The 25492-nt window shown below is 37.5% G+C and overlaps 1 protein-coding gene and 1 long non-coding RNA gene across 3 annotated transcripts in view; one reads left to right on the top strand and one right to left on the bottom strand.

Moving 5' to 3' along the window:
* The window catches only part of LOC126353887 (ATP-dependent RNA helicase SUV3 homolog, mitochondrial), a 79432-nt gene extending 67642 nt beyond the window's left edge, over positions 1–11790 (bottom strand). Inside the window, exons 1-4 of one of the 2 annotated variants that reach the window (XM_050003091.1) lie at positions 10976–11790; positions 10681–10903; positions 7433–7601; positions 632–743 (exon numbers count right to left, since the gene is read on the bottom strand). In XM_050003091.1, coding sequence (XP_049859048.1) covers positions 632–743; positions 7433–7601; positions 10681–10903; positions 10976–11306 — 835 coding nt within the window. In that variant the 5' untranslated portion in view covers positions 11307–11790. The remainder of the gene's footprint in view (positions 1–631; positions 744–7432; positions 7602–10680; positions 10904–10975) is intronic. The other variant, XM_050003090.1, reaches the window with a different exon arrangement.
* Positions 11789–24186, top strand: LOC126353888 (uncharacterized). Its single transcript, XR_007565227.1, has 4 exons — positions 11789–11869; positions 12213–12290; positions 15444–15543; positions 22818–24186. It is a non-coding gene; the product is annotated as an uncharacterized LOC126353888 (long non-coding RNA).
* Positions 24187–25492: the final 1306 nt, after the last annotated feature.

Below are 25492 nucleotides of genomic sequence, written 5' to 3'. Positions count from 1 at the left end.
TCAGCTGCCAGAAGCTGCAGTCGCGCGCACGTTCTTGTGTGTATTCACACTAAGACACTGACTATATGGCAGAAACTGTTTCAAGAACACTGACACTATTTACCTACAAGAAGATTGTTTCCTTGGTTGGGTCTACAAAGTCCTTGTATTTTGTGCATAAGATGTCAATCCCTCTTGCACAGTTGATCTATTTTTTTCAACAAGACAAATTTCTCAGTAGCTTTTTGGACATTACATCACTTTCTTACATTGCTAAGCATGGGTTTATCCTTTGTCCAAGGGATAAGAAAATGGATGAATTACATATGCGAAACTACTGTCTTCAGAGCGGCCACTGGCATACATAGTAAGAACCTGGGTCAGTGATAGAGACCCATTACCCCCCCCCCCCCAGGCAAGGGACAGAGGTCCTTTCATAATAGCACGTTATTCTGATTGAAGGAGTGTTATTCTGACAATATCTTATTTGTTATAAAATTGTGACTGAGGTCCTTTCCGAATGAACCAATTCAATTCCCTTGACAGCCTCATTGTGCAAAATTATTTGTGTCTTTAACAACAATAACTTTTTCTCTAAATATTAGTGGGCTTTAAATATATTTTTCAACATTGCTGAAGTGGCTAAACTTACAAGGTGTAGTGACTGAAGACATTTCCACAGTGCATGCAACGTGACCAGAAGGATTTCCATTTGCATCAGCATATTTTCTTTCTTCTCCTGTCACAAGATCGCAGGGTGTTCCCTGGAACCAACACAAATAAAATTTTCCATGCATTGATAGAACTATAGGATTATGTAAGCAGTGAAAGTTGAATGACATAAAACGATTCTGCTGAAAGGGCAGAGTTTTAAAGGAGGAAACTTATGTAGTCTACATAAAGTACATTCATTGGCATATGCAAACAGACTAAGTTCAGCTGTTAAAGAAGTGTTGTGCAAAATATATTAGTACTGGAGTAAAGCTGTTTTACGTATTTAATGGTGCAGTTGCACCCATACTTTATGACATGTATCTTGAAGAACAGGAAAATCTGTCAAATTTTCAAATTACTATAGATTGACTCATGAACAAGTTGCACAGTTCAAGGCATGAGTGGGGACTGCAGTGTTGCGGTTCCAAGAGCAACCAGACTACTCTTTAAAGTCCTTTCATTCAGCAACTTTTAGATGATCACTTTACAGTTTTCTCCGAGAATTGTGCAAACAACAAAAACTCTGTAATTAGTATTATTTAGATTAAAACAAAACTATTTGTTTCTATTTTTCTTTCTGTCAGCACATGTGAACCTTTACCATACTTTATACAACATTGTCTTGGCTACAAATATGGGTATTGCAAGTTCTCTGGAGATTTTCAGCACATATCATTGTGTGATGTGTCAGATATGAAACTAAGTTTTGAAAATTGAAAGAAATACTTCTGCTAATGGTAACATTTACTAACAATATGTCTATGCTCTCTCTGGTTGCTCCATCAGCTGACATTCAGACATTACCAGCCAGTGTATGTTGCAGCCCGTCTCTGACACCAAGAGAATGCTTTTCCAAAGTTAGGATCGTATTTTAAGTAGTCGAAGAAAGGTAACAACACTATACAGGAGTGTGTGTGTGTGTGTGTGTGTGTGTGTGTGTGTGTGTGTGTGTGTGTGTGCGCGCGCACGCGCGCACCTCATGCGGGGGGGGGGGGGGGGGGGGAGAGGGGGGGGGTGGACATGTCTCTAGCTTGAGAAAGGGAAGCAAGCAAGTTTCTTTGTGCCGTGGCAGCCGGTTATTGTGTGCTAATCTACTAGAGCACACTGTAAATGTTGTACCAAAATGGTGCCATTTTACTTCGAATGCAAACTGAAAATTGCACGTAAATTATGTCCGTTCTCTTCAAACGCATGCAGGTATGCAAATAAAATGGATAAAAAAATGTTTTGTAGCACACTCTCTGCAATAACTAGAAACCAATGTTGAGTTCTGAAATATTCAGCCACAGTATGATCAATTCAGTGAATGGGTTGCAGCTGTCTGTCTTCTACTGCACATACTTTGTTGTGATATCATCCCTGGTGGCACTACTAGTGCCACACTGCTCAGGTCAGTATTTTTCATTGAAGTTGCATGTAGCATATTGTGCAAGCATAGAGTATGATGACTTTTTAAAGACTCATTGTCATGATGGCACTGTGGGCGAGTGGAAAAGAGCACTTATCGGTAATTATGAACCCTGGTTCGATTCCTACTGATGTCATTCTATTTTCAATTTCTTTCATTCCTCATAATGTTACACTATTAGTTACAAAATTTAAAAATATTAGTTCAACTCCCATATGTATAATTAATATATTCAATGTAGTTAAATTACTACTTTTACTAGTCAAAAGGCTATGGCAGTATGACAGTGTTTTCCGTGTATGATTGTTAGGTGATCTACTAAAGAGGTCCTTTCCCAGTAGTCCCTTAGAGGAGAAAGTGAGATTTAAAAAGGTAGGTAGCTGTACTTCAAAAGGAAATCTAACAATAGAAGAGCATGAGGTAAGGCTCACCACTTTGGCTTACATAACACTGATAATTTTGAAATACTTGCAAGATAATTTTGATCAACTTCTTAACTGTCCAGAACCAATTCACTCATAAAAATCTATAAGAAGATTTACCCCCAAGTATCAAAACAATTGAAGAAGTTATAAAAACCTTATAAAGATTCTATTACAGCATAACTTTTGAAATGGTCTCTACCAAACAATTTTTTAAAAGAAAGAGCTAAAATTAATCTCTGAGAAAACCTGGAAAACTGAAAATCCCACAGGAGAGTGAAAGATGGCCCTGATACATCTTCCACATCAGAAAGGCAATAAACAAGATGTTAACAACAGAGGGTTTTCTTTGCAACCTGTTGCATATAACAATTTCCCAAGATTATACCAGAGTAGAAACAATGCTGGAGAGAAATTTATGTGAATATCAGTGTGGCTTTAGGAAGGGCAGATCATGTTTTGAACAAATATTTAATCTGAAGTCTATCATTTACCTCACACAACTGAATTGAAAAGGTCAGTATCTCTCTTTGAAATTGCATTAGCGTACTGTGTAAGTGCATAGTAGGAGTCATTTTTAAAGTGCCATTATCAGAACTCCATCTTTGGCAAGTTTTCTATAGCATAGACTGGTAATTTGCGGACCTGGGTTCAATTTCTGCAGGAGCCATTTTTTCCCCCCTTCTTACTTCCCCAAACTGGTAAACTATGAATCATAAAATTTAAATATGTTCAAATAGTTCAATCTGTATACACAAAATTAGTATATTCAATTTAGTTACAGTAACTACTGCTGTAAGAGATAAGGCTACAGCCACCTCACTGTAGCACACTGGCATTTTTTGCACGACCTGCCACTACATTCGTATGCATCTGATGATGGCTCAAAGCTTCTGCTATTTGGTGAGTGGTCTCCTGTACACCTAAATTATTTACTTTCTAGCAGAACTTTCCTACTGTATGAAGACATATATGATTGATTTTTCACTGCTAGATCAACAATACAGGAGATCATAGTTTTCTATTAAATATTCCTGTGAAGAAAGAAGAGAACTACTGCAGAGAGAACAGATACTGTTTTTCCAGCAATCTCTTGTCATTAACTCCAAGTGAAACAGTTATATGGACAAGACTCACAGACAAATATTATTAATATGTAAGAAGGAAGAGGAGCATTCACTTATTAGACATAGGAAAGGAAGTATCTGACAGACTCATGAATGACCCATCACCACTGAAGTTCTAAATATTAAGCATTTCACCACAAGAAAATGGGAACAAATGAAATTGATGAGATCTGCAGATGCTGCTAGTACCCATACATTTTGAGGACTGAGAGAGATGAATGCCCACAGAGAGCAACTGCATCGTGTGCTCCACTACCACATGCAGTACTTCTCCACTGACAGCTATAAAACTGGATACGACACTGAAATGTGCAATCTTATTGTGCATGCAGCCAGTGTCAGTGTCTATCTCTTGGCTTACAGCAACTGTTTGAAACTCTCAAAATTATGCTGGCACTTATTTGCTACACAGTCCCTACTATACTGATTGTCACTGTCTCAGTATAATGCTGTAACTTAACATAAGTCGATTCGTGTATTTATTCAAATGGTTCTTAAGTGTGCCTTAATTTGTTACACCATGCCGAATCCTGCCTTTATTTATAGTGCCTTTTGTATTTGCTGCTTTCATTTGCTTTCTGGACAATACTTACATAATCTCTGACTCTTTAAAATTGAATGAAACAAGTCTGTACATTCAAAAACTGTTTGGTCTTTTCCGGTCCCACGATGTTTCAAAAACACTCCACAAAATAATAAACCATTTTAAAACAAGGATCAAGAGAGTTCTCATGCAAGATACCAGAATAATAATATGCAACCAAAAAACTTTAAAATTAATGAGAATAAATAATAAGAAAAATATTATGTGGAATTGAAATATATGAGAGGGGAAATAATAATAGAAGTATAACACTGATGAAGAGATATATACAATGCAGATCATAAGTGAGAAAATTAGGGAAAGTGGACTGAGGAGGAGAATGGAGAAGCAACAGCAAATAAATCAGTGCAAATTGATACTGTTTTGAAAGTATCAAATATCATTATGGGAGCCAGTTGGCATCTCAGGAGGCAAATTCTGGCTAATACTTTGGTAACAGTTATATTCATAAATAATGATGGTGGAACTTAATAGGTTTGTTGATAAATCATATGAAAAAAGTAAGGAAGGCAGAATTTAATATCCTGTCAGCAACAAGGTCTGATCAATGATGTCATCACCATGCCAAAAATCCCTGCTTCAAACACATCAAACATGGGAACCAAAACACTGATCATGGCAAATGGTTCAAATGGCTCTGAGCACTATGGGACTTAACTGTTGAGGTCATCAGTCCCCTAGAACTTAGGACTACTTAAACCTAACTAACCTAAGGACATCACACACATCCATGCCTGAGACAGGATTCGAACCTGCGACCGTAGCGGTTGTGCAGTTCCAGACTGTAGCGCCTAGAACCGCTCGGCCGGCAAACACTGATCATAATACCCACAAAAATATGAATACCATGCGAAACAATGCGCATACTAAAATCAATAAAATTAGAACAAAAACTGCAGAAAAAAGTGGGTTTTGGGCAGGGTCAAACTAAAAATTCAATAATAACAACAATACCATTCAAGATGCAACACTACAAAAAACAGAACACCTGAAACAGCCAAAATATAAAACCCAACAAAGCACACCATCAGATCACAGTATTCCAATCTCCAGTTAAATTATATAGCTCAACCCCCCCCCCCCCCCCACAACTACAATTGCTAGTATCCAAATCACCAGTTCACTTGCGTGGCTCAACCTCAGAGCAAAATACCAATAATGCTCCTCCCCACAACTACAAAAGCTGGTGTCCAGTCTCCAATTCAATCTTAAAATTTTGCCTCCTGATGAAATGTACGTCAACTGTTCAGTTTTCTCAAGTGAATTTTCCTGTTCTGTTCACCCCCCCTCCGCAACTACAAAAGTTGGTATCCCAATATCACGTTCACCTATCTAGCACAACCTAGGGTAAAGTGCACTTACAGTGTCCGCAGCTTTTCTGTCACTAGTTGCAGTTGGTAACTGTATGTGTGGCGAATTATGGGAGGTGAAAAAATCAAATGATGAGTCAGATAGAACAAGATGGCCTTGAGAAAATAGTTTTCAATAAACATTGTAAGTAGATCACTGTGTTTTAATTAGAATATTTTATTTCATTAAATCATGGGAAAAAGCAGGTGGATCAATGTTTGTAAACAATATAGCCAGATGTTCGATATATTAATAAATATTGGTCCACATACCTTCTCCCATGATTTAATTAAAAACACTGACCACTTACTCAGTTCTATCCAGGTACCTAAAACATCTTCTGTTTTATATGATAATATTCTACATAAAATACTCCACTTTTTACCATGTAATTTGTGCACTCCACATCATGATGACCGAAGCACACTAACTGACACATGAGCATACCTCACATACACATCACCACCATATAATTAAATTTCTAGAGCATGTCACTTCTTCATACACTACATCTTCTACAACAACATTTCACTTCCACTCCAGAACAAACACACTATGGCTCGATGATGTCACACAACATATCACAATACAGCACAACTATATCATGGGTCAAAGCAGATGGGTGATTCCTAAAAACAAGTATACCCTAAATGTCATACAGAGATTTGTTCATGAGGTAAACTTATTTCCTTTTGTGAGCAGTTATACAAAATTTTGAAGGTGGTGAGAAAAAGTTCATGTTACTATAGGTTAATGTTTTCCATATCTACTGCTCTTGTTGATAGATGATAAACTGGGCAGTTGAGAGGTTAACTCATTTTAGAGTTTGGTCTGTCCCAGATAACTCTCCAATCACCCATAGTCTGCCTTCTGTCAACCTCCTAACCTCCATAACATTCGCTCCATTCACTATACCATCAGCCACTATCACTTACTTCAACCTCGATCTTGATAAAAGTTACAACAGTTTAAGGCAGAACAACAGCTGAAACATTGCCATCATTTAACAAACAACCCATGTTCACTTCAACATGTGTTGTACAGGAATAACAATCACTAAGTTGGTTGAGTGCATGAAGAGGTATGAAGCAACAAACAGTCTACATTGTGGCCACCAAGTCGACAGTTGTAGAGGATGCTCTGTAACACGAATCAAGGTATCCTAAAGTCAGCTACACAACACATGCTATTTGGATCCTCCCACCACCCTGAACTATGGGGATGGGAACTTGCTATCTAGCGTATGTTGGTATCCCACTACTCTTCTGTACTTAATCCCTGTTAACACAAATCACCACTTTCTTATTAATTTTTTTACATTCTATTTATTTATTAATTTTTTCTATAACCTTTTAATTTTTTATCTTCATGCAACCCCTCCCCCGCCCACCACCCACCCTCACTACCTTTGGCCTTTGGTTATCTTCCCACTTTCTTTTCTGATTTTGTCCTACTTGTAAACTGCAATAATTCATTTTTATTCCTCTTAATTCATATTCATTTCTCACTCTGTTCTGTCATCTATGGTGAGTGTTTGCAATGTACATCATGTTCTCTCTGATGCTCCATCTTTGTCTCCCCTTGCTCTCACAACAGTTGAGTCACTCCCGTCATGGAAGTTAGTTGTTCAAACTTTAATACGTTTCTTATTGACAGACCTTAAAATTTCGCCTCCTGATGGAATGTACGTCAAATGTGACATCTTCACAGTTTTCTGAAGTGAATGTTCCTGTTCTGTTTCTTCAATGTTTTCTCAGGTGTATTTTCCTGTTGATACATAGTACTGAAAGTATAATGACATAAATTTATAAGAAAAGTAAAAACTTACCCTTTCATTGGCTTTCTTGAAAACTTCAGATGCCAGTAATTTCAGGGGGCCACAATATATTCCTGATTTTGCAGCGAGGAACCTTTCAAGTGCATGGTACGTTTTCCCACTGTTTGTAGGCCCTGCGTGGAATACTATTCTCCTCGTTAATGACCTTGCATTTGGATACCTTCCAAAATAAAAATAAATTGTCAGTGGCTACCTGACAGTCAAACACACATTAGCTCTGTAACAAGTCGAATTCTTAATGACTTTTGTTCAACAAAATATATTTTTCCCAAAGATTCCTGCAGTGAGTTAAACAGTAAAAAAATTGTTGGATAGGAGTTTGTCAATAAGTGGTGCAACAAACTGAAAAGAAACACCTCCCACCCTACAAAAACTTCTAAAAAGAGCACCTTACCACTAACAAATTACATATTTAATCAGTGTTGGTAAGCCTAGAAGTGTCACGTTCAGATGTAAAGATCATCTACAATTCTATCAAAAGCAGTAATCATCCAGTTTCTAATGTTTTTCAATCCCTAAATGTTTTAGAAATGGCATTCCTTCCCACAGCACTTAAACCATTTGTGCAGTATGGACCACCAGTAGCACTCTACAATTATTATAAGCATTGTAAATTAATAACTGAGCTGCTTCTGCAATGTTACAAACACAATGAGTGCACTTTCCATTCTATGAAAAATTGTGCAGTTTTTATTACTTAATTTTTTTGGCACCAGAACATTATGTTTTATATTCTTTCTTTTCTATACTCTTAAACCCTCTATGAAGCTTTCATGGTGTGTTAAAACTTTAACATACAATTTCAGACTTCCGTAAACAACCAAACTACTTGGTTTTTCTCTTTAAATATGTTCTAAATGCTAAAACAAGAACAAATGCAAGTAATTTAGTGTCCACTTTATTATATGGCAGCATCGACACATCTGGTCATCTACCCAATAAATTAATCATCCAAACCAGGCATGCTTATAATACATGTCACCACCCATGACCAACAGTATAAAGTTTCTGATCTGGAGCTATTTTGCTATGAGCACTACATAGGTCCACACTTTATGTCATAATATGCAGTTTCTATAGTTCTGCAGCCACTGATACACAGTATACTTGTCTGTTCAACTGGAACTATATATAACTCCTTCGGGAAATTTGTTTATTTATTTATTTACATTTTCTTTGCGTGGAACCATCGTAATGATGGCTTTTGCAAACATCAGACTTAATACTATGGTTATATTCATACTTATAAAATACACTATATTCTGTAGCTGTTGCTTCTTATGTCTATTTTTTACATTTATCACATTACAACTGTTATGCTAATGCCTCATCTTACAATTGCTATCTTAAAATTCATAAACATTTTTCTATTAGAAAAGATTTTAATTTTGTTTTAAAAACATTTCCTGTGTATGTTCTTAGAGAGTTTGGTAGCTTGTTATACCAAATCAAACCACTTATATATGGACTTCTAACAGTCATTTTTAACGTTGTTCTGTTACGCAAATAGTTACACTTCGTTCCAGTGTTGTGATCATGTACAACACTGCCCTTGATAGCTTCTGTTGGTTGACTTATAAAAAATACAACTATTGTGAAGATGTACAGAAAATATATTGCCAGATATCTGTGCTGCACAAACACTTCACAACATGAATCTCTATGTCCCATCCCATGTACAAGTCTTATTGCTCTTTTCAGTAGTAGAAGTATTCTTTTTAAATGTAAATCAGCTGAACAGCCCATCATTCAATTCCGTATTTCAGAAAGGGTAAAGTGTTCCATAATATACTAATTTCAGTGCTTGGCTAGGAACTATCTTTGCGAGCTGCCTGAGGAGATATATGGCACTACTGACTTTTCCGCATACGAAATTAATGCGGTATGTCCACCGCAAATTTTCATCAACATGTACACCCAGGAATTTACAGTTACCATTTCTGTTGCAGAGATATTACATACACTATTCATATTGTTGTGATGAGAACTGCCTGTTTTAAATGTCAGTAGTTGAGATTTTGTGACATTCACCTTGAGCCCCTGATCACTGAAGTATTTTGTAACTTCTGTTACACCACTAGTTAGTTCAACTTTAACACAAGTTCACAAATTAACAGTATTCAAGAATAGCCATCTCCCACATTATGGGAATCTCTTATGAGGCTCAATTTTCTTTCATTTCCGTTTCTCCAGTACAACAAACCCAACATACTCTGTGACAAACGAAATGTTAAAATTGACCACTATCAATAATCACACTTCTCTCAGCAGCACTCAAATTCTGCAGTATTCTACTTCAATAAATATAGTTAGCAAACAGTTATGTTTAACATGCACTGCTTTAAACAGATGCTAATCAGACTTGAATAGGTGGTGTGTGTGAGTGGGCGGACCTCTCTCCCATGAAGTGTGTCTCCCACTATTTATGCGTAGTTCCTTTATTTCTGCATCATGTGTGGGAAACAATTTTAATTAAAAATAGAAGTGGCCAAGATATGTTATATCTGTTACGAGCATTAGGAGAGAGATTTATTAAGATGATGTCCGTATGTATGAGCTTAACAGACAAGGAAAACACTTTGGATAACACGAAGAGGGACAAATTTCCATACATGATAAGGAAAATAATGTGTGATTCAAAAGGCTAAACACTTGTTAACAATCTTCCTTTAGAACAAAGGGTAGTGATGTGTGAAAGGGCAATTTTGGAGCTTAAAACAATTGGAAAAATGTGTCAGAAAGAATGCCACCAAAATCTCATTTTTGTCAATCTCTGAATATGTTCTATCCCCTCACATAGGCAGAATTTCCTCACTGTAAGCTCAATCCATGTTGTTAAAAATTCCACATTGTTTGATTTAGTAACTGTAGCAGGTCTTAAATATCTATCCGCAAAAGTAAATAGAATTCTTTACACAGGGAATAATAATATGCCTCTCATAAACTCATCTTAACAAATGAGAAGATGAATAGTCACACTGTGCACACAAAACATTTTTATGATATTGAAAATGGAGATTAGAATCTATTTCTCACAAGATGTATTACATGCAAGTTAAATGTGACATACCTTTATGACACACACGTTATCATTCAATATATAATTCATCTGCCATAACACTGATGTTCTTCCCCCTCACCCGCACCCGTCCTCCAACAAATGAACCCATCATTTGTATTGTATGGTAACTATACCAATCACATAAACTACCTACATAAAAATATGTCATTAGCTTTACCAGTTGGCAGGCGTTCTGAGATCACTTATTTTCTTTAAATCGTCCATGCAGTCAAGATGTGGGAACATTTGTTTCGCATGACGTATGAAATATGGAAATATGTCATCAATATGTCCTGCGCCCTGTAAAATATCACTTATAACAACGTGCAGGTCAACAGGCAATGTAGCTGCTTCCACGCAATACTGACGAAAGTTAACATAAGCCTGATGCAGGAGGTAACCTGAAACACAAAATTATTTCAGAAGACTACAAAGCCATCGGCAAGTCGTTCTTTAAATAGACATACACTTACTGTCTAGCCCATTTTCTAAGGCGAGTAGTTTGATTTCTTTCTTCTGATAAAATTGGTTTAACACTTTCAATAAATCACGTTTGTTAAGAGTGCCTGTCAACTCTTCTCCAACATTGATGTCATCTGGATTCGGCTTTATAGGTACAGGAACAAATAAATGTGATAAATTCGTATCGTCCTTCTTTCCACGAATCTGAGAATACATGACACAACTTTTCACACATTTTCGTCTTGATTTCAGAACCGAATATGTAACGAGGCGGGTATTTGTTTTGGATGAGGTGCACGTCACAAGAAACTTTCTATAAAAACTAAGCATCCCAGTCGACATAACTACAATTTTTTATCACAGCAAAACATATTCAGCTTCAAAAATGTTTTCAAAACAAATGCGGCACCTGTAAACAACAAACGAACAAAAGAGAAACTCCACTTTGCAGGGGTAACAACGTGCTCCATGCATCATATTAAACAATCGACAACCGAACTCACTAAAACGACTGTCGGTATTTGTTGCAGAGGCACGAGACCATCAACGGAAAAATTTATTAAAATGAGTGTATTTTCGTGGCAATATCGGTGAACTGAGTCACGTCAGATATCCTTGTTATATCTACCACATTACTTTTACTGAGTGGCTCAAGTGCTGTGTTTCTTCATAATCGTCGCCTACATTGTTCTACGCTTGTGTCATTGCGACAATCTTAACATTTTTACCAACGACACCGTGAAGTGAGCTAACTTGGAACATACTTCTTAACTTGTGCAAACGTGGTAGTTATATTCAAATCTTCATAGTTGGCACCTATATTAGGTGAGTTTAATTGTGTTTATGTGAATGTCTCTCGAAAGTAGAGCTGAACATTTTCTCGGTTTGACTGGGTGTTTTTAGAAGTAAGTAATAAATATAATTATTAAATTTTTTACTTTTTAGCCCCTCTAAAATAAATCATTGAAGAAATTTTGCTCCACAGTTCCAACATTTATGATTACATCAAACATAACCGCTATTATATGACAGAATGTAGCCTCATTGAGTTTTCATGTGAGCTAACCTGTTATTGTCTGGGAAACAAAAAATCACTAAATTGGCATTTTGATACTAACTTGATGCAGTGTGTCGCAAGTTACATACCTGCTCCAAGTTAAAAGTTAAACGCATAAAATATTATTAATTTTTTTCTGAATTGCTGAAAGGACACATAGGAAGTAAATGTTATTCTTAATTTGATTGCAGGCAAATTGGACATATTACCATGGCCTAGAACTGTTGGTGCTAGGACTTGTGATTTTCTGGATGAAAATCTGGAAAGAGGTAAAGGCACCGGTAGTCACAGAACACCAGTAGTAGACACTTTCAAATAAAAGTTCTTAAAATAAGAAAATCGCTTTATTCAGAGATAGAGTTTTGACTGTTGTAGTATGGTGGTGCCATCTACAGCGTATTTTGATAACTATCATATTTTTCTAGCAGCCATCTTGAAGTGGGTGCTTCTGTTTGTAACAGTGTGTTTGTGTTTCTCTGCTTTCATTGATTTTCTTCTCGTAATCGGTAAGGAGGCAAGTTTTTTGATGTGGCAAAGCAAAGATAAGATATTAATGTCTTTTGTGTATAGTTTTTAGATGGTTCCAGTAATAAACGAAGTAATCAAATTTGTGAAGTATTTGTGAATTTAGGTTATGGTATGGTCAGGGATCAGGTGTCATGTACTGGTGCTAATATGTTCCTTATTTTTACTAGTTGACACATCTTTCATCTACTGAGTGCAACAACTTTTTAATACCTTTTCCATTCCTTGTATCCTCATAAGCTTAGCTCTGTAGAGTTTGTGTTAAATTCAGCATTGCACGTATGTATTCAGTAGTTGACACCCTACGTCAACCACTAGCTCATACCATATCAACTACTGGCATTCAAGTAATGTGAATTTATGACATTATGTTTTATATTATTTGTGTCATTATAATGCCACCAGTAAAAGGGAAGATGCTCAGTTATCCAGAAAAACAAATGCAGCTTGCCATTGATGCAGTACTTAATGGAATGCCTGTTTCTACAGCAGCAAAAAGTTTCTTGGTTCCTCAAATTATTTTAATGTACAAAGCCAGAGGGAAGACGCCTAGAAATTGTCGCATGGGGCCTGATACAGTTCTTACCAAAGAAGAGGAGGATTTATTAGTACACTGGATTTGTACTATGGCTAAGACCGGATTCCCCACAACAAAACTCGAAATTCTGGACAGTGTGCAGCACCTGATAGAACAACTGAAACATAAAAATCCCTTTGTTTGTAACTGCCCAGGGAAAACTTGGTGCAATGCTATTCTGATGCGCCATCCCAATATTTGGATTAAAATGTCGCAACATCTGACATCAAGCATGGAAGAGTAAAGCAGGAAACTATAAGAAACTGGTTTGATGAGATAGATAAATATTTAACAGAGAAAAATTTTAAGTCAATTCTTCAAAGTCCCGAAAGAGTTTTAAATTTAGATGAAACTGCTTTCTTTCTGAACCCCAACGGAAACAAAGCGTTGGGCCCAAAAGAGAAAAAAAATGTGTAGCAGCATGTAAATAGTGACAAGAAAGAATGTCTAACGGTTTTGTTGACTTGAAATGCAAATGGTGATTTAGGATCAAAAAGTCAGTATAAATTTGAAAACTTAATAAACCACAGAATAATGTAGATAGAGAGGTAAAAATTGACACACATGCTTGTAATGACATGGTGTTTTATTAGAACAAAAAAAACAAAGTTCACAAAATGTCCAACAGATGATGCTGGACAGCAAAACGTCAGTGACTGCACATGACAATTGTGTATAAAAGGAGCTGTAATGAGAGAGAGAATCAGATGCGTCAGCAGTTGCAGCATGTTGACGTTAACTGAAAAGGCGCTTTTAGTGTAGCTGTATTATCAGAATGGGGACTGTGATAGTTCAGCATTACGATCCTATCGCCATAGGAATGGGATTCGAATGGGTAAAGGTCCGTTGACAAATGCAGCTATGGTGAGAATGTTTTCGAAGTCCAAAGCCACAGGTTGTTTAGGCGATAGACCCCGTAGTGGCCGACTGTGCACAAGGTGTAATGCTGCTGAGACAGTTCACGAAGAAATGGGGACTGTAGCGGGAAGCCTATGCATGGGGAAGTCAGCACTCATGCAGTCTCACGTCACACTGGCATTCCATACACTATTGTTTGGTTGGCACTGAGGCGTACCCTCCGATGCTATCCATACAAAATCCATTGGCATCATGAACTGTTACCTGGCGATTTAGTGAAGCGGAGGGCATTTGCAGTGTGGGAGTTTCAAAAGATGGCAGAAGATGACAATTGGTTGAGTAATGTGTTGTGGACAGACAAAGCTCATTTCACGCTCCGAGGGTCTGTCACTGCCCACAACTTCAGAATTTGGGCTATTGAAAATCAGAAAAAGGTCGTGGAAACTCCATAGCATGACGAGAATGTCACGGTATGGGTTGGATTTACCACATCTACCGTCATCAGGCCTTTTTCTTCGAGGAAATGTGCTACCGTGATGGGTGAGAGGTACGCCAATATGTTACAGAATCGCCTCATTCCCAGCCTGACTGATAAACACCTGCTGGAACGTACAAAGTTTATGCAGGATGGCGCTCCATATTGCTAGATGTGTGAAAGATCTCTTGCAGGTGTCATTTGGTGATGATCGTGTGCTCAGCCGCCACTTTCGTCATGCTTGGTCCCCAGATCTCAGTCCATGTGATTATTGGCTTTGGGGTTACCTGATGTCGCAAGTGTATCGTGATTGAGCGACATCCCTAGAGATGCTGAAAGACAACATCCGACGCCAATGCCTCACCATAACTCTGAACATGCTTTACAGTGCTGTTCACAACATTGTTCATCGACTACAGCTATTGTTGAGGAATGATGGTGGACATATTGAGCATTTCCTGTAAAGAACACCATCTTTGCTTTGTCTTACTTTGTTATGCTAATTATTGCTATTCTGATCAGATGAAGCGCCACCTGTCGGACATGTTTTGAACTTTTGTATTTTTTTGGTTGTAATAAAACCCCATGTCATTCCAAGCATATGTGTCAATTTGTACCTCTCTATCTACATTATTCTGTGATTTATTCAGTTTTCAAATTTATACTGACCTTTTGATCACCCGGTACATTAGAATACCACAGGAACTAGCAGAAAGTGTACCAAAACATTGGGGAATAGGTAAATCTGAAACAGGTTGGGTGACAGGTCCATTATTCTTTGAATTTATAACGAATGTTTTCCATCCTTACCTTCTAGAAAAGAAAATACCACTGCCAGTCATTGTGTTTATTGATGGCCATATGTCACATCTCACCTTGCACACTAGTAAGTTTTGTAATGAGCATGGGATAATACTTGTAGCATTGCTTCCAAATTGTACACATCTTCTTCAACCTATGTATGGTGCTGTCTTTCTTTTGTTAAAGGAAAGTTGTAAAAACATGGTACATCAGTGGAGATTGGAACATTTGGATCAACCAGTGCTTAAGAAGGTCCATTTTGTACCCTTACTGGAACAAACTTTGGGTGAGTTCATTAAACTGTCTGTCCTGCAGAATGTATTTAGGAGAACTGGACTTGTTCCATGGAATTCAGAGGCTGTAGACTACTCAAAAATTCCAACAGTGAGTGATGATGTTATACTTACTATTCACAGAACTGCCACTTCTGAAAAATTAAACTTAAGAGTTGGAAAGATAAACTTTCATGTTTTGAATCTTCTAGTGATGTGTGGGAAGAAACATAAATGTCCAGTCTTTGTTTTTGTTTTGAAGGAAATTAAAAAATGATTGTCATAATTCTATCCTTTCCCAATCTCTTGATGACACAAACAACTGTGTGGCAAATCAAAGTAAAGAAGTGGAGGAAGGAAATGTCCACCCAGATGAAAAACAAAATAATGAAGTAATCGAAAACAAAAACAGGAAGACATGAAAAGCTTGGCAGGCAACAACCAAAATAATGAAAAAGAGGAGACTGACGTAACAGACCAGTGTGTCACACCCAAGAATTCAATGAAAAATTCTGATTTTCCTTCGTGTGCTTCTAGTGGAAATATTAATAGGAAATCATGGGACCAACTAATCGCCTCCCCATTCAAGCGTGCATTATTTTGGCCACAGAATACAGGAAAACAAGAGAAAATAAGATTAAGAGAAAAACTTCCAGGTGTTGTAATATCCAACCAGTGGCACGGATATCATTATAAGAGCGAACAACTGAAGTTACAAAGAGAAAGACTAAAAGCTAAGAGAGCAGAAGCACTAAAACAGAAGAAAGAGCAGTCTGAGATTGCTAAGATACTCAAGAAGCAAAGTAAAGCAGATAACCATAGAAAGCCAAAAGTGCACAAGAAAAGAACAATTTCAGTGTCCTCAGATTCTGAAGATGAAGACTGGAGTGAGTCAGGCAGCAGTACGGATGACATTAGGATGCTTCCTGATAGTGATTTGCAGCCATCTGATAGCAAGGAAGATGGCAATTCTGATCAAACAATTATAACAGAAAAAGAAACAACAAACAAAGAAGAAAATACGAATAAATTTTATAAAAATGGCCAATTTCTTGTTGTTTCTTTTCATGGAAAGAAGAGATATATCAAATATGTTTGTATTGTCCAGTGTGTATTTGATGATGGTGAAACAGAAGTAATGGCTCTAAAATCTTGCAACTGACAGAAAAAAGTTTTTTATGTTGATGAAAATGATGTTAGTATTATTAGTCCACCACTCTCAAATATCACTAATGAACATTTGAAATATGAATTCCAAACCAGTATTGACTGTGATGTGTAGACTGAAGTTATTTATTTAGTGTCAACCACTGAATGTTTTTCCTGTCAGCTACTGAACTTTCATGTCTCACTAATGTCAGCTACTGATGACTGCACTTATACTTTTGTTATAATTTTTATTTACCATTTAATGTATCTTAACATAGTGAATTGTAATTAATATCAGATTACAAAAGATCAAAGGACCTGAAGATTAATTGTGTTTGTGCCCAACATCCACTTGTATTCATAAATATCAAATTAAAGTAGTTTCATTTCTTAAGGTGTCAACTACTGGTGCCTTTACCTTAAAAGCTGGATTAAGTTATAGGAAACAAGCTGAGAAATATGGCATTTGGTCAAAAATTTAAAGACGCATAAAAGGAAATCGTTCCAGGATATTCGGCTGACCACACATTTTAACCAAGGAAGACGAAAATATATAGGCAGAAGGCGTCAAATTATTCTCACAATGGCGTTTTTCTTTCACATTATTTGAGATTTGTTGGATAGTAAACCCTTTTCATGATCGAAAGGGTGTAGTGGAAACACGATTCAAGAATAATATGCCTGGAAGGGCACGAACCTGGGGTTTCTCAAATGACATACGGGAAGCTTATCTGAAAGCCTGTATGAATACATCAAACGTTTTACAGCAGCAGTGTGAAATGAAACTAAAGAGGATTATTTTAAAGAATTAGAAACTTTTTTGGCTAGTGTTCTTACAGAGCTGATAATTAAATACACTGAAGGGCCAAAGAAATTGGTATAGGCATGCGTATTCAAATACAGAGATATATAAACAGGCAGAATATGGCCCAGTGATCAGCAAAGCCTATTTAAGACAAAAATTGTCTGGCGCTGTTGTTAGATCAGTTACTGCTGTTGAAATGGCAGGTCATCAAGATTTAAGTGAATTTGAACATGGTGTCATAGATTGCACGCGAGCGATGGGACAAAACTTCCCCGAGATAACAATGAAGTGGGAATTTTTCCCTACGACCAATTCATGAGTGTATTGTGAATATCAAGAATAAGGTAAAACATCATATCTCTGACATCGCTGCAGTTGGGAAAAGATCCTGCAAGAACAGTACCAACTGCGACTGAAGAGAATCGTTTAATTTGACAGAAGTGCAACCCTTCCGCAAACTGCTGCAGATTTCAATGCTGGGCCATTAGCAGGGGTGCCGACTTATAAAAAATATTGGAGGGGGGGCCATACTGGGGGTCTTGCCCCAGGAAATTTTCTAAATATTGGATGAAAAATAGTGAGTTTTAAAGTGTTTTTAAGCACTTTAGAGACATATGAACAACATTAGGACCACGAAAACTAGACTCTCGATAACTCGACACTATGGAAAACTCGACACTCTGGAAAACTCGACAAGACTGACACATTTCTTGGCTTTCAAAAAAGAAACAAAACATAGGTACTAATAGTATTTTCGTAAAAAGCTAATTTAATTTAGAGTAATAATCACGTTTATGAACTATTACAGAGCTGTGAATATTTACCTCTGATAAGACTGAAATTATATTTAAATAAATTATAAACTATCATTGAAAGAATAAAACATAAAATATCGCTGTGGCACAGTAATAGCACTTCAATTAATAAGTGATATAGCTAATTTCAGCTTACTTTGAATAAGGCTCAGGGTTTATTAAATAAAAACAATATCTTAAAGTAAATGCTTTAATACAGTTAATAGAGTATGTCTAATACTTTCAGTCAAAAAATATGTAAGTATTGAGTTATAATTGGGTCTTACAGCCTAAAAATATTTAAGTATTTCAAAATAACTAATACAGTAGTGTGGTGCTATAGTAAAATTAGTAATACTAAACTAGTACTAATATTTCGAAACTGAAAATTGAACATTGCTAGTATGTATGTATTTACTTATCTATTTTATACAGATTTTTAATATTTCTCTAAATACTATTATTAGGGCTAGAGTGTCTTTAGAAAGGTGCAAATGTCAACCGTCTGACTGCATTACTGAATATGAAGTCGTTGATGACTGGCTGGATATCCAATTCACCCAAAACATCTCAGTGGGCATGATCAATCGCTTCTGTCCCATTGTTGATCAGAGATATAACTTCCGACGTCTAAGGGCTCTAAATGACAGTTCTGCTGTTGTTGTCATGAGTGGAACCAATTGGAGAAGCCTATTGCACTGCACTACTTCACATAAAATTTCTCCAAATTCAGACTATGTGTAATATACTTTCTTACATCATGCATGTTTTTTAAGACCAGTTGTTTCTTATTAGCAATATCTGCTAACATATTCAAGTGTAAGTGCAGGCTCTCAATGTCTAGATCATTTTTGAAAAACCCAGTTGAGTTATCTAAATTTGTTTCACCTCTGTTTACTAAAAGCAAGCACTCTCGTTCAACTGCAATGACCTGTGTGAGTCCAGTTGAAGTAAACCGCTCAGTAATGAAAGACTGCACTGTTTCACAAAGTTCAATAAAAATAGCTTTATAGTATTTCTTTGAAGTTTCGAATGAGTGTGGCAAGCTGGCTTCATTGTTTTCATATTTCTCTGGTATACTTCGATTCCAAGGAAGTGAAGAATCATCAACTTGTGAAAGTTTTTCTTTTAAACACAATTTCCATAAGTGTTCAGAACTATGACGCCTTCCATTCAATATACAGATCAAGTCCTCATATGTTTTTTGCAGATCAGCAACACTTAGACAAGGGCATTGAATTTTTTCATTGACATTCTCTATTGGGTCCATTGCATGGCAATAAATATGTAAAAAAAAGTCTTGAATTGTAACATTGACTCAAGGTCACCTGCACATTTGTAACTTTCCTCTGTTTTGTCCTTTGCAGAAAATGTTTCAAAAAGCTCTAAAGTTCCTCAGAGTTTTTCAATACTCTCAAGATAGTAGAAGCTCACATAGTCCCTCGAGTTGGGCAAACGGATTCTGGGCTAGCTTGGTCGTTGGCACTCTCACAGTGTATGTTTCTGAAAAGTCCCATCTTTTTGCTGGATTCACTTATGGTGTTTATTAAGTCCTTGGCTAAAGCCATAATATCCCTCATAGACGTAAGATGGCGGAGACTATCTTCAACAGCTAAGTCTAAACTGTGAGCAGTGCAGTGCACGTAACATAGTTTTGGTTGTATATCCAAAACTAACTTTTTTTAGTCTTTTGAATTTACCTCTCACATTCGAGGCACCATCACAGCACTGTTCTCTTAAGCTATCCATTGACAAATCAAGACGAGCAAAAATGTCTTTTAAAATACTAAATAGAGTTTGTGATTCAGTGTTGGGGGGTCTCGTATAAGCCAATAAAGTCTTCATTGATGATTAAGGAATCATCGACAGTACAAATACAAGATGAAACTTGTCCGTGAATCGAAGAATTACTTGTTTCATCAACCATAATAGAAAAACGTTCAGTCTTCTTGATTGAAGCCAATAACTTTCTCAATAGAAAAAGTTCCGTCTTCTTGATTGAAGCCAATAACTTTGTCAACACAGGCTTCCCTAGTAGATCAATGATCTCGTTTTGAATATCGTAGGACGTCCACTTATATCCCGAATGTCCTAAACAATCTTTAAACTCAGGTATGTCATTCTTTCGAAGTTCCAACAACTGAAAAAAATTGAGTTAACATCTTCATGCCTTGCTAGTTCTTGTCGGCATAGAAATTGCATGGTAGTAAAAATTATCTCAAGAGCTAAACGGCCTTTCTTCATATCACTATCTAACTGTTCTTTCAATTGGGAGGCCACACTTTGGTTAGTGATAGAATTTAGTTTCAGAACATCTTCTTTATGCGTAAACGTATTTTCATGAAGACAGAATTTTTTCCAAGGCTTTTTTCCAGTTAGAAAACCCTATGGTAGTAAATGCATCTTCATTTTTTTGAAGAAAATTGTAATAGATTTTTAGCATCTGCCTCTTTGCAGGTTTTGCAAAAAACTTTTTCAATAGTTGCTTCATATTCTAGCCATGTATATTTGATCAACCAAGACTTCTGAAATGATTTTCCATTACTGGATTGTCCAGATTTCAGCTATGAACAGTTCTCGCCTTAAGACAATGAAGCAATTGACGACACAATAATTGTTGGAGGTTGACTTGCAGTATCTTCAACTTCCAAGCTCGCCTTTTTGGTAACAAATTTATCAATTGCAAACTTAATTCACTAAGAGACTAAAGTAAACGAATAAAATATACTCATATAAAATAGTCCACTAGAATCTGAAGTTGGAACACTAAACTCATCTGCAACATGCACTGAATGACACTATTCACACTGAATGACTGTGACATCAAGGTGGGCTTCATATAGCCACGGTATCGTAATGTCTTGAAGTGCCAAGTTGATGCAAGCTGGAGGACTCCAGGCGCTTCTGCTCCGGTCCGTTTGATGTCGCCACGGCCGCAGCGCTGGCCCACTGACGCTAGACTTTACCCAAAAGTTTGCGCACTGGGACAAATTCTAAAGTGTGCCTGCAACACCATAACACTATCGTGATTCACACCCTCGTTTTCAGTTTACCTGCTTACTACCATAATAATTATTTATTTTAACTTATTACTGAATGTATTTTAAAAGGTAAGTATCGTCAAACAAGCAAAATAAAAAATTACAGAATAATTTTGTGATTTTACAAAGCTTAATTTTACTAATAATTTTCTTAAATTATTGTGGGTCTCCACCACCCAAAACGAATTTTGAGGGAGCTTGGGCCACCATCAGGTCCCATGGAGTCAGCGTCTGTGGCCATCAATAAGTGTCAGTGTGCGAATCATTCAATGAAGCATCATCGATATGGGCTTTCGGAGCTGAAAACCCAGTTGTGTGCCCTTGATGAGCGCAGGATACAAAGCTTTACACCTCGCCTGGACCTGTCAACACCGACATTGGACTGTTGATGAATGGAAACATGTTGCCTGGTCGAACGAGTCTCATTTCAAATTGTATCAAGCAGATGGACGTGTACAGGTGTGGAGAGAATCTTATGAATCCATTGATCCTGCATGTTAGCAGAGGACTATTCAAGCTGGTGAAGGTTCTAATTGTTTGAGGAGCATGTAGATGGAGTGATATGGGACCCCAGATATGACTTTGACAGGTGACATGTACGTGAGCATCCTGTCTGATCACCTGCATTCATTCATGTCCATTGTGCATTCCGACTGACATGGGCAATTCTAGCAGGAAAATGCGACACCATCCAGAATTGCTATAGAGTGGCTCCAGGAACACTCTTCTGAGTTTAAACACTTCCGCTGGCCACCAAATTCTCCAGACATAAACATTATTGAGCATATCTGTGATGTCTTGCAACGTGGTATTCAGAAGAGGTCTCCTATCCCTCGTACTCTTATGGATTTATGGGCAGCCATGTAGGATTCATGGTGTCAGTTCCCTCTAGCACTACTTCAGACATTAATTGAGTCTATGCCACATCGTGTTGTGACACTTCTGCATGCTTGCAGGGCCCCTACACGATATTAGGTAGGCGTACCAATTTCTTTGGCTCTTCAATGTATGATGAAATGAACATTATTGATGGTCCTGGCAGAAAACAAATTTTGGGAAATGGGGTAGTGATGGTGTGATAGCAAAATAGTGACGCATCAAGAGATACGATTTCCACACTATTTATTGGTAAGCACAATATGCATCACTTGTGTAATCTTTATGAGCAACCATCCTTTTACTGAGTCAGATATCTTACAGTACAACATTTTTTTTTATCATGTTCCTGGGCCGAAGAGGGACCTGAAGGCACACGGTACAATCGATCAAAGTACTCTTGGCTCAGTAAGGTCATATTTGAAGATTACTTTTATTCTCTTGTGGTGCCTAATTTCAATTGTCTTGATGGCAATTTGCCAAAAGTAGTACTTGGTGACAACTGAGTTTCTCACATTTCACCATCTGTAATTCAAGAATGTGAGATGAATAACATCTGATTTCTGCTTCTGCTTCCTGGTTTCACTCCCATCTATTAACCACTTGATGTTGTCTTTTTTTAGGACATTAGGAATAAAGTGGGTGGGAGTTCCAAATCAAAGGAAATCTAAATATTGGGGAACAGTGCCGGAAGGTAACTTTCCCAGATTGATCAAGGCATGTCTTGACAGCTTAGGTGAAAATGGATCTATAGAAGAGAAAGCTGGTCTCAGGGCAACCGGAATTTATTCTCTCAATAAAAATGAGGTCCTAAAGGGAATACCAACAACCGAAACAAAAAAGCAGCTGTAGCCCTCGATGTGTCCAAACCAGCAGGATTGAGCGCCAACATGCCTAGCTCCACTGTCATGTCTGGACCTGTAGCAACCTTGTGTGCCATCCAGTCGAGATCTGCAGTAACCTCTAGACCTGTGGCGCCAACAACCTCTGACACGTCTGAACCAGTAGCAGCCACATGGGATTCTGTAGCGCACTTAGCCCACTTGTCGGAGCAGAACAAGGAGCTGCTGTTGTCCATCCCACTCATCGATTTGTGTCATGAGGTCACGCAATCTGCCTCCGACACATCTAATGCTGTCACTGGCAGTGTTAAATGCCAAGATGGAGATCAGTACTGGTTACCAACACATTACCCATTCCAGCAGAACATCCCAGTGATCGTGCAACCACAGAGTGCAGATACTGTGGATAAGAAGGCGTCGAGTGCACCTACGCTTTTCACCTCCACTTGCAATTTAACTCCCAGTGGTCTGAAACGCGTGAAGATTGCTATAGAAGTGCATCATGTCTGGGGCTTGCATGCGAGAATGGAGACTGAAAATGTATCCAAATGTGTTAAAGTGCCAATTTCCGAGTTCGAATGGGATTAAATGTGTTGTGCAAAGCGTTATATCAGTCAGCCGGTGACTATAGAGTATTATTCAACTCGTTCTCCCAAGACATTAGTCTTATTGGTATGACACTTTCTATTACAACAGTGTATGATGACTGTGCATTATATGTGAAAACGGGTGACAACTGTGTTTATCTAAGACATGCCTCCGTTATGAAGTTATACGATCTGGGAAATGCCATACATATTGGATTGGACAGACTGAACCGTTGGTTGCCTAGCATACACTCTGCATAAAATGATGTTGTAAACTCCCTACATGTGCATAGTGTACATGTGATGATCTTAAGCAGCACCTTTGTTTGCGGATGAATGCTGAACCTAAAGAGAAACACATTAAATGTGTGTGTGAAAAACCAGAGTACTGTGAGGCATCTATTGGCTTGAGGGAGATACACGCTGAAATTATTGCATGTCAGAAAGCTTTATTTGGTAAATGCTATACTGGTGCAAAAAAGAAGATACATACAGATTGTAATGATATTCATGAAACACAACACCCTATGTATGATATTCAAATAAATAAATAATTTGTATATATATAATCTCAAAACATGTTTGTGTTTTATTCCATACCTCTCTCATTATAGTCAAAGTATTACAATTATTAATTTTTTCGGTGCTATACAAGTTAGTGAGATGATGATTGATCAAGTTACTCTTCATGGGTAAAATATATAGCTGTTTTCTCTGTGTCGTCAATATAGCTCAGTCGTATAAGTGATCGAACTATACTGGCTACACATACTATTATTATCCCTTCAAGTGTATTTTTCTATATATGTCAACTACCTGTCGGTACCTGGTGTAGTTAGTATCATGACAGGCTGGGTGAAACACCCTCATCACAAGGACTTTGTCATATGTGACGGGTCCTGTGAAGATGCAAAAGAAGACCTGAAGAAGAAGAAGAATGGAGATCTCCTTCCTGATAATATATGAGCAATTACTGTAGGTCCATCCAATAGTGGGAAGACTAATGTCCTCATGATTCTGCTAAGACATGTCGATGGAGTCCGATTTGAACATGTTTGTGTCACAGTGGTTAGACACTGGACTCGCATTTGGGAGGATGACGGTTCAATCTCGCGTCCGGCCATCCTGATTTAGGTTTTCCGTGATTTCCCTAAATCACTCCAGGCAAATGCCAGAATGGTTTCTCTGAAAGGGCACGGCCGACTTCCTTCCCCATCCTTCCCTAATCTGATGAGACCAATGACCAACTATCTGGTATTCTTCCCAAAAACAACCAACCAACCATGTTTGTGTATTCTTAAAAACACAGTTTCAACCCAAGTATCAGCTATTGCAGGAGATGTTGTGTGGTGTAGATGGTGTTACATACCCGACATTCAGTGAAAGTGGCGATATCCCTCCACCTGAAAGAGAAAAGTCAAACACTGTCTTCATATTTGACGATGTTGCTGTGGAAAACCAAGACCAAATTAGAAAATATTTCTGTTTCAGTCGGTGTATGGGTGCTGATGTATTTCTCCTAAGACAGACATATTCCAGAATCCCCAAACAGTTGGTTAGGGATAAAGCAAACCTCATTATAGCCTTCAAACAAGACAACCTGAATTTAAAACACATTTAACAGGCAGATGTCGGAACTGAGATGTTGTTCAATGATTTTGTAAAGATATGAGCTGATTGCTGGAATCATTCACAGTATGCATTTCTCGTTACTGATAAAATAAGAAAACTGAGCGATGATAGGTACAGGCGAAACTTTCAATAGTTTTTTGCTTATACAGCACGGTAAGAGAGGTTAGCACATCAGTATATGCCGCACCATGGACAAATTCACTAGTATGTCTAGCTCTCAACCCGAGAGAATGGGTG

This window comes from Schistocerca gregaria, chromosome 3 (assembly GCF_023897955.1).
Source record: "Schistocerca gregaria isolate iqSchGreg1 chromosome 3, iqSchGreg1.2, whole genome shotgun sequence".
Lineage (NCBI taxonomy): Eukaryota > Metazoa > Arthropoda > Insecta > Orthoptera > Acrididae > Schistocerca > Schistocerca gregaria.
The sequence above is the reverse complement of the archived record's forward strand: the minus strand, read 5'-3'. Positions and strand labels throughout refer to the sequence as shown.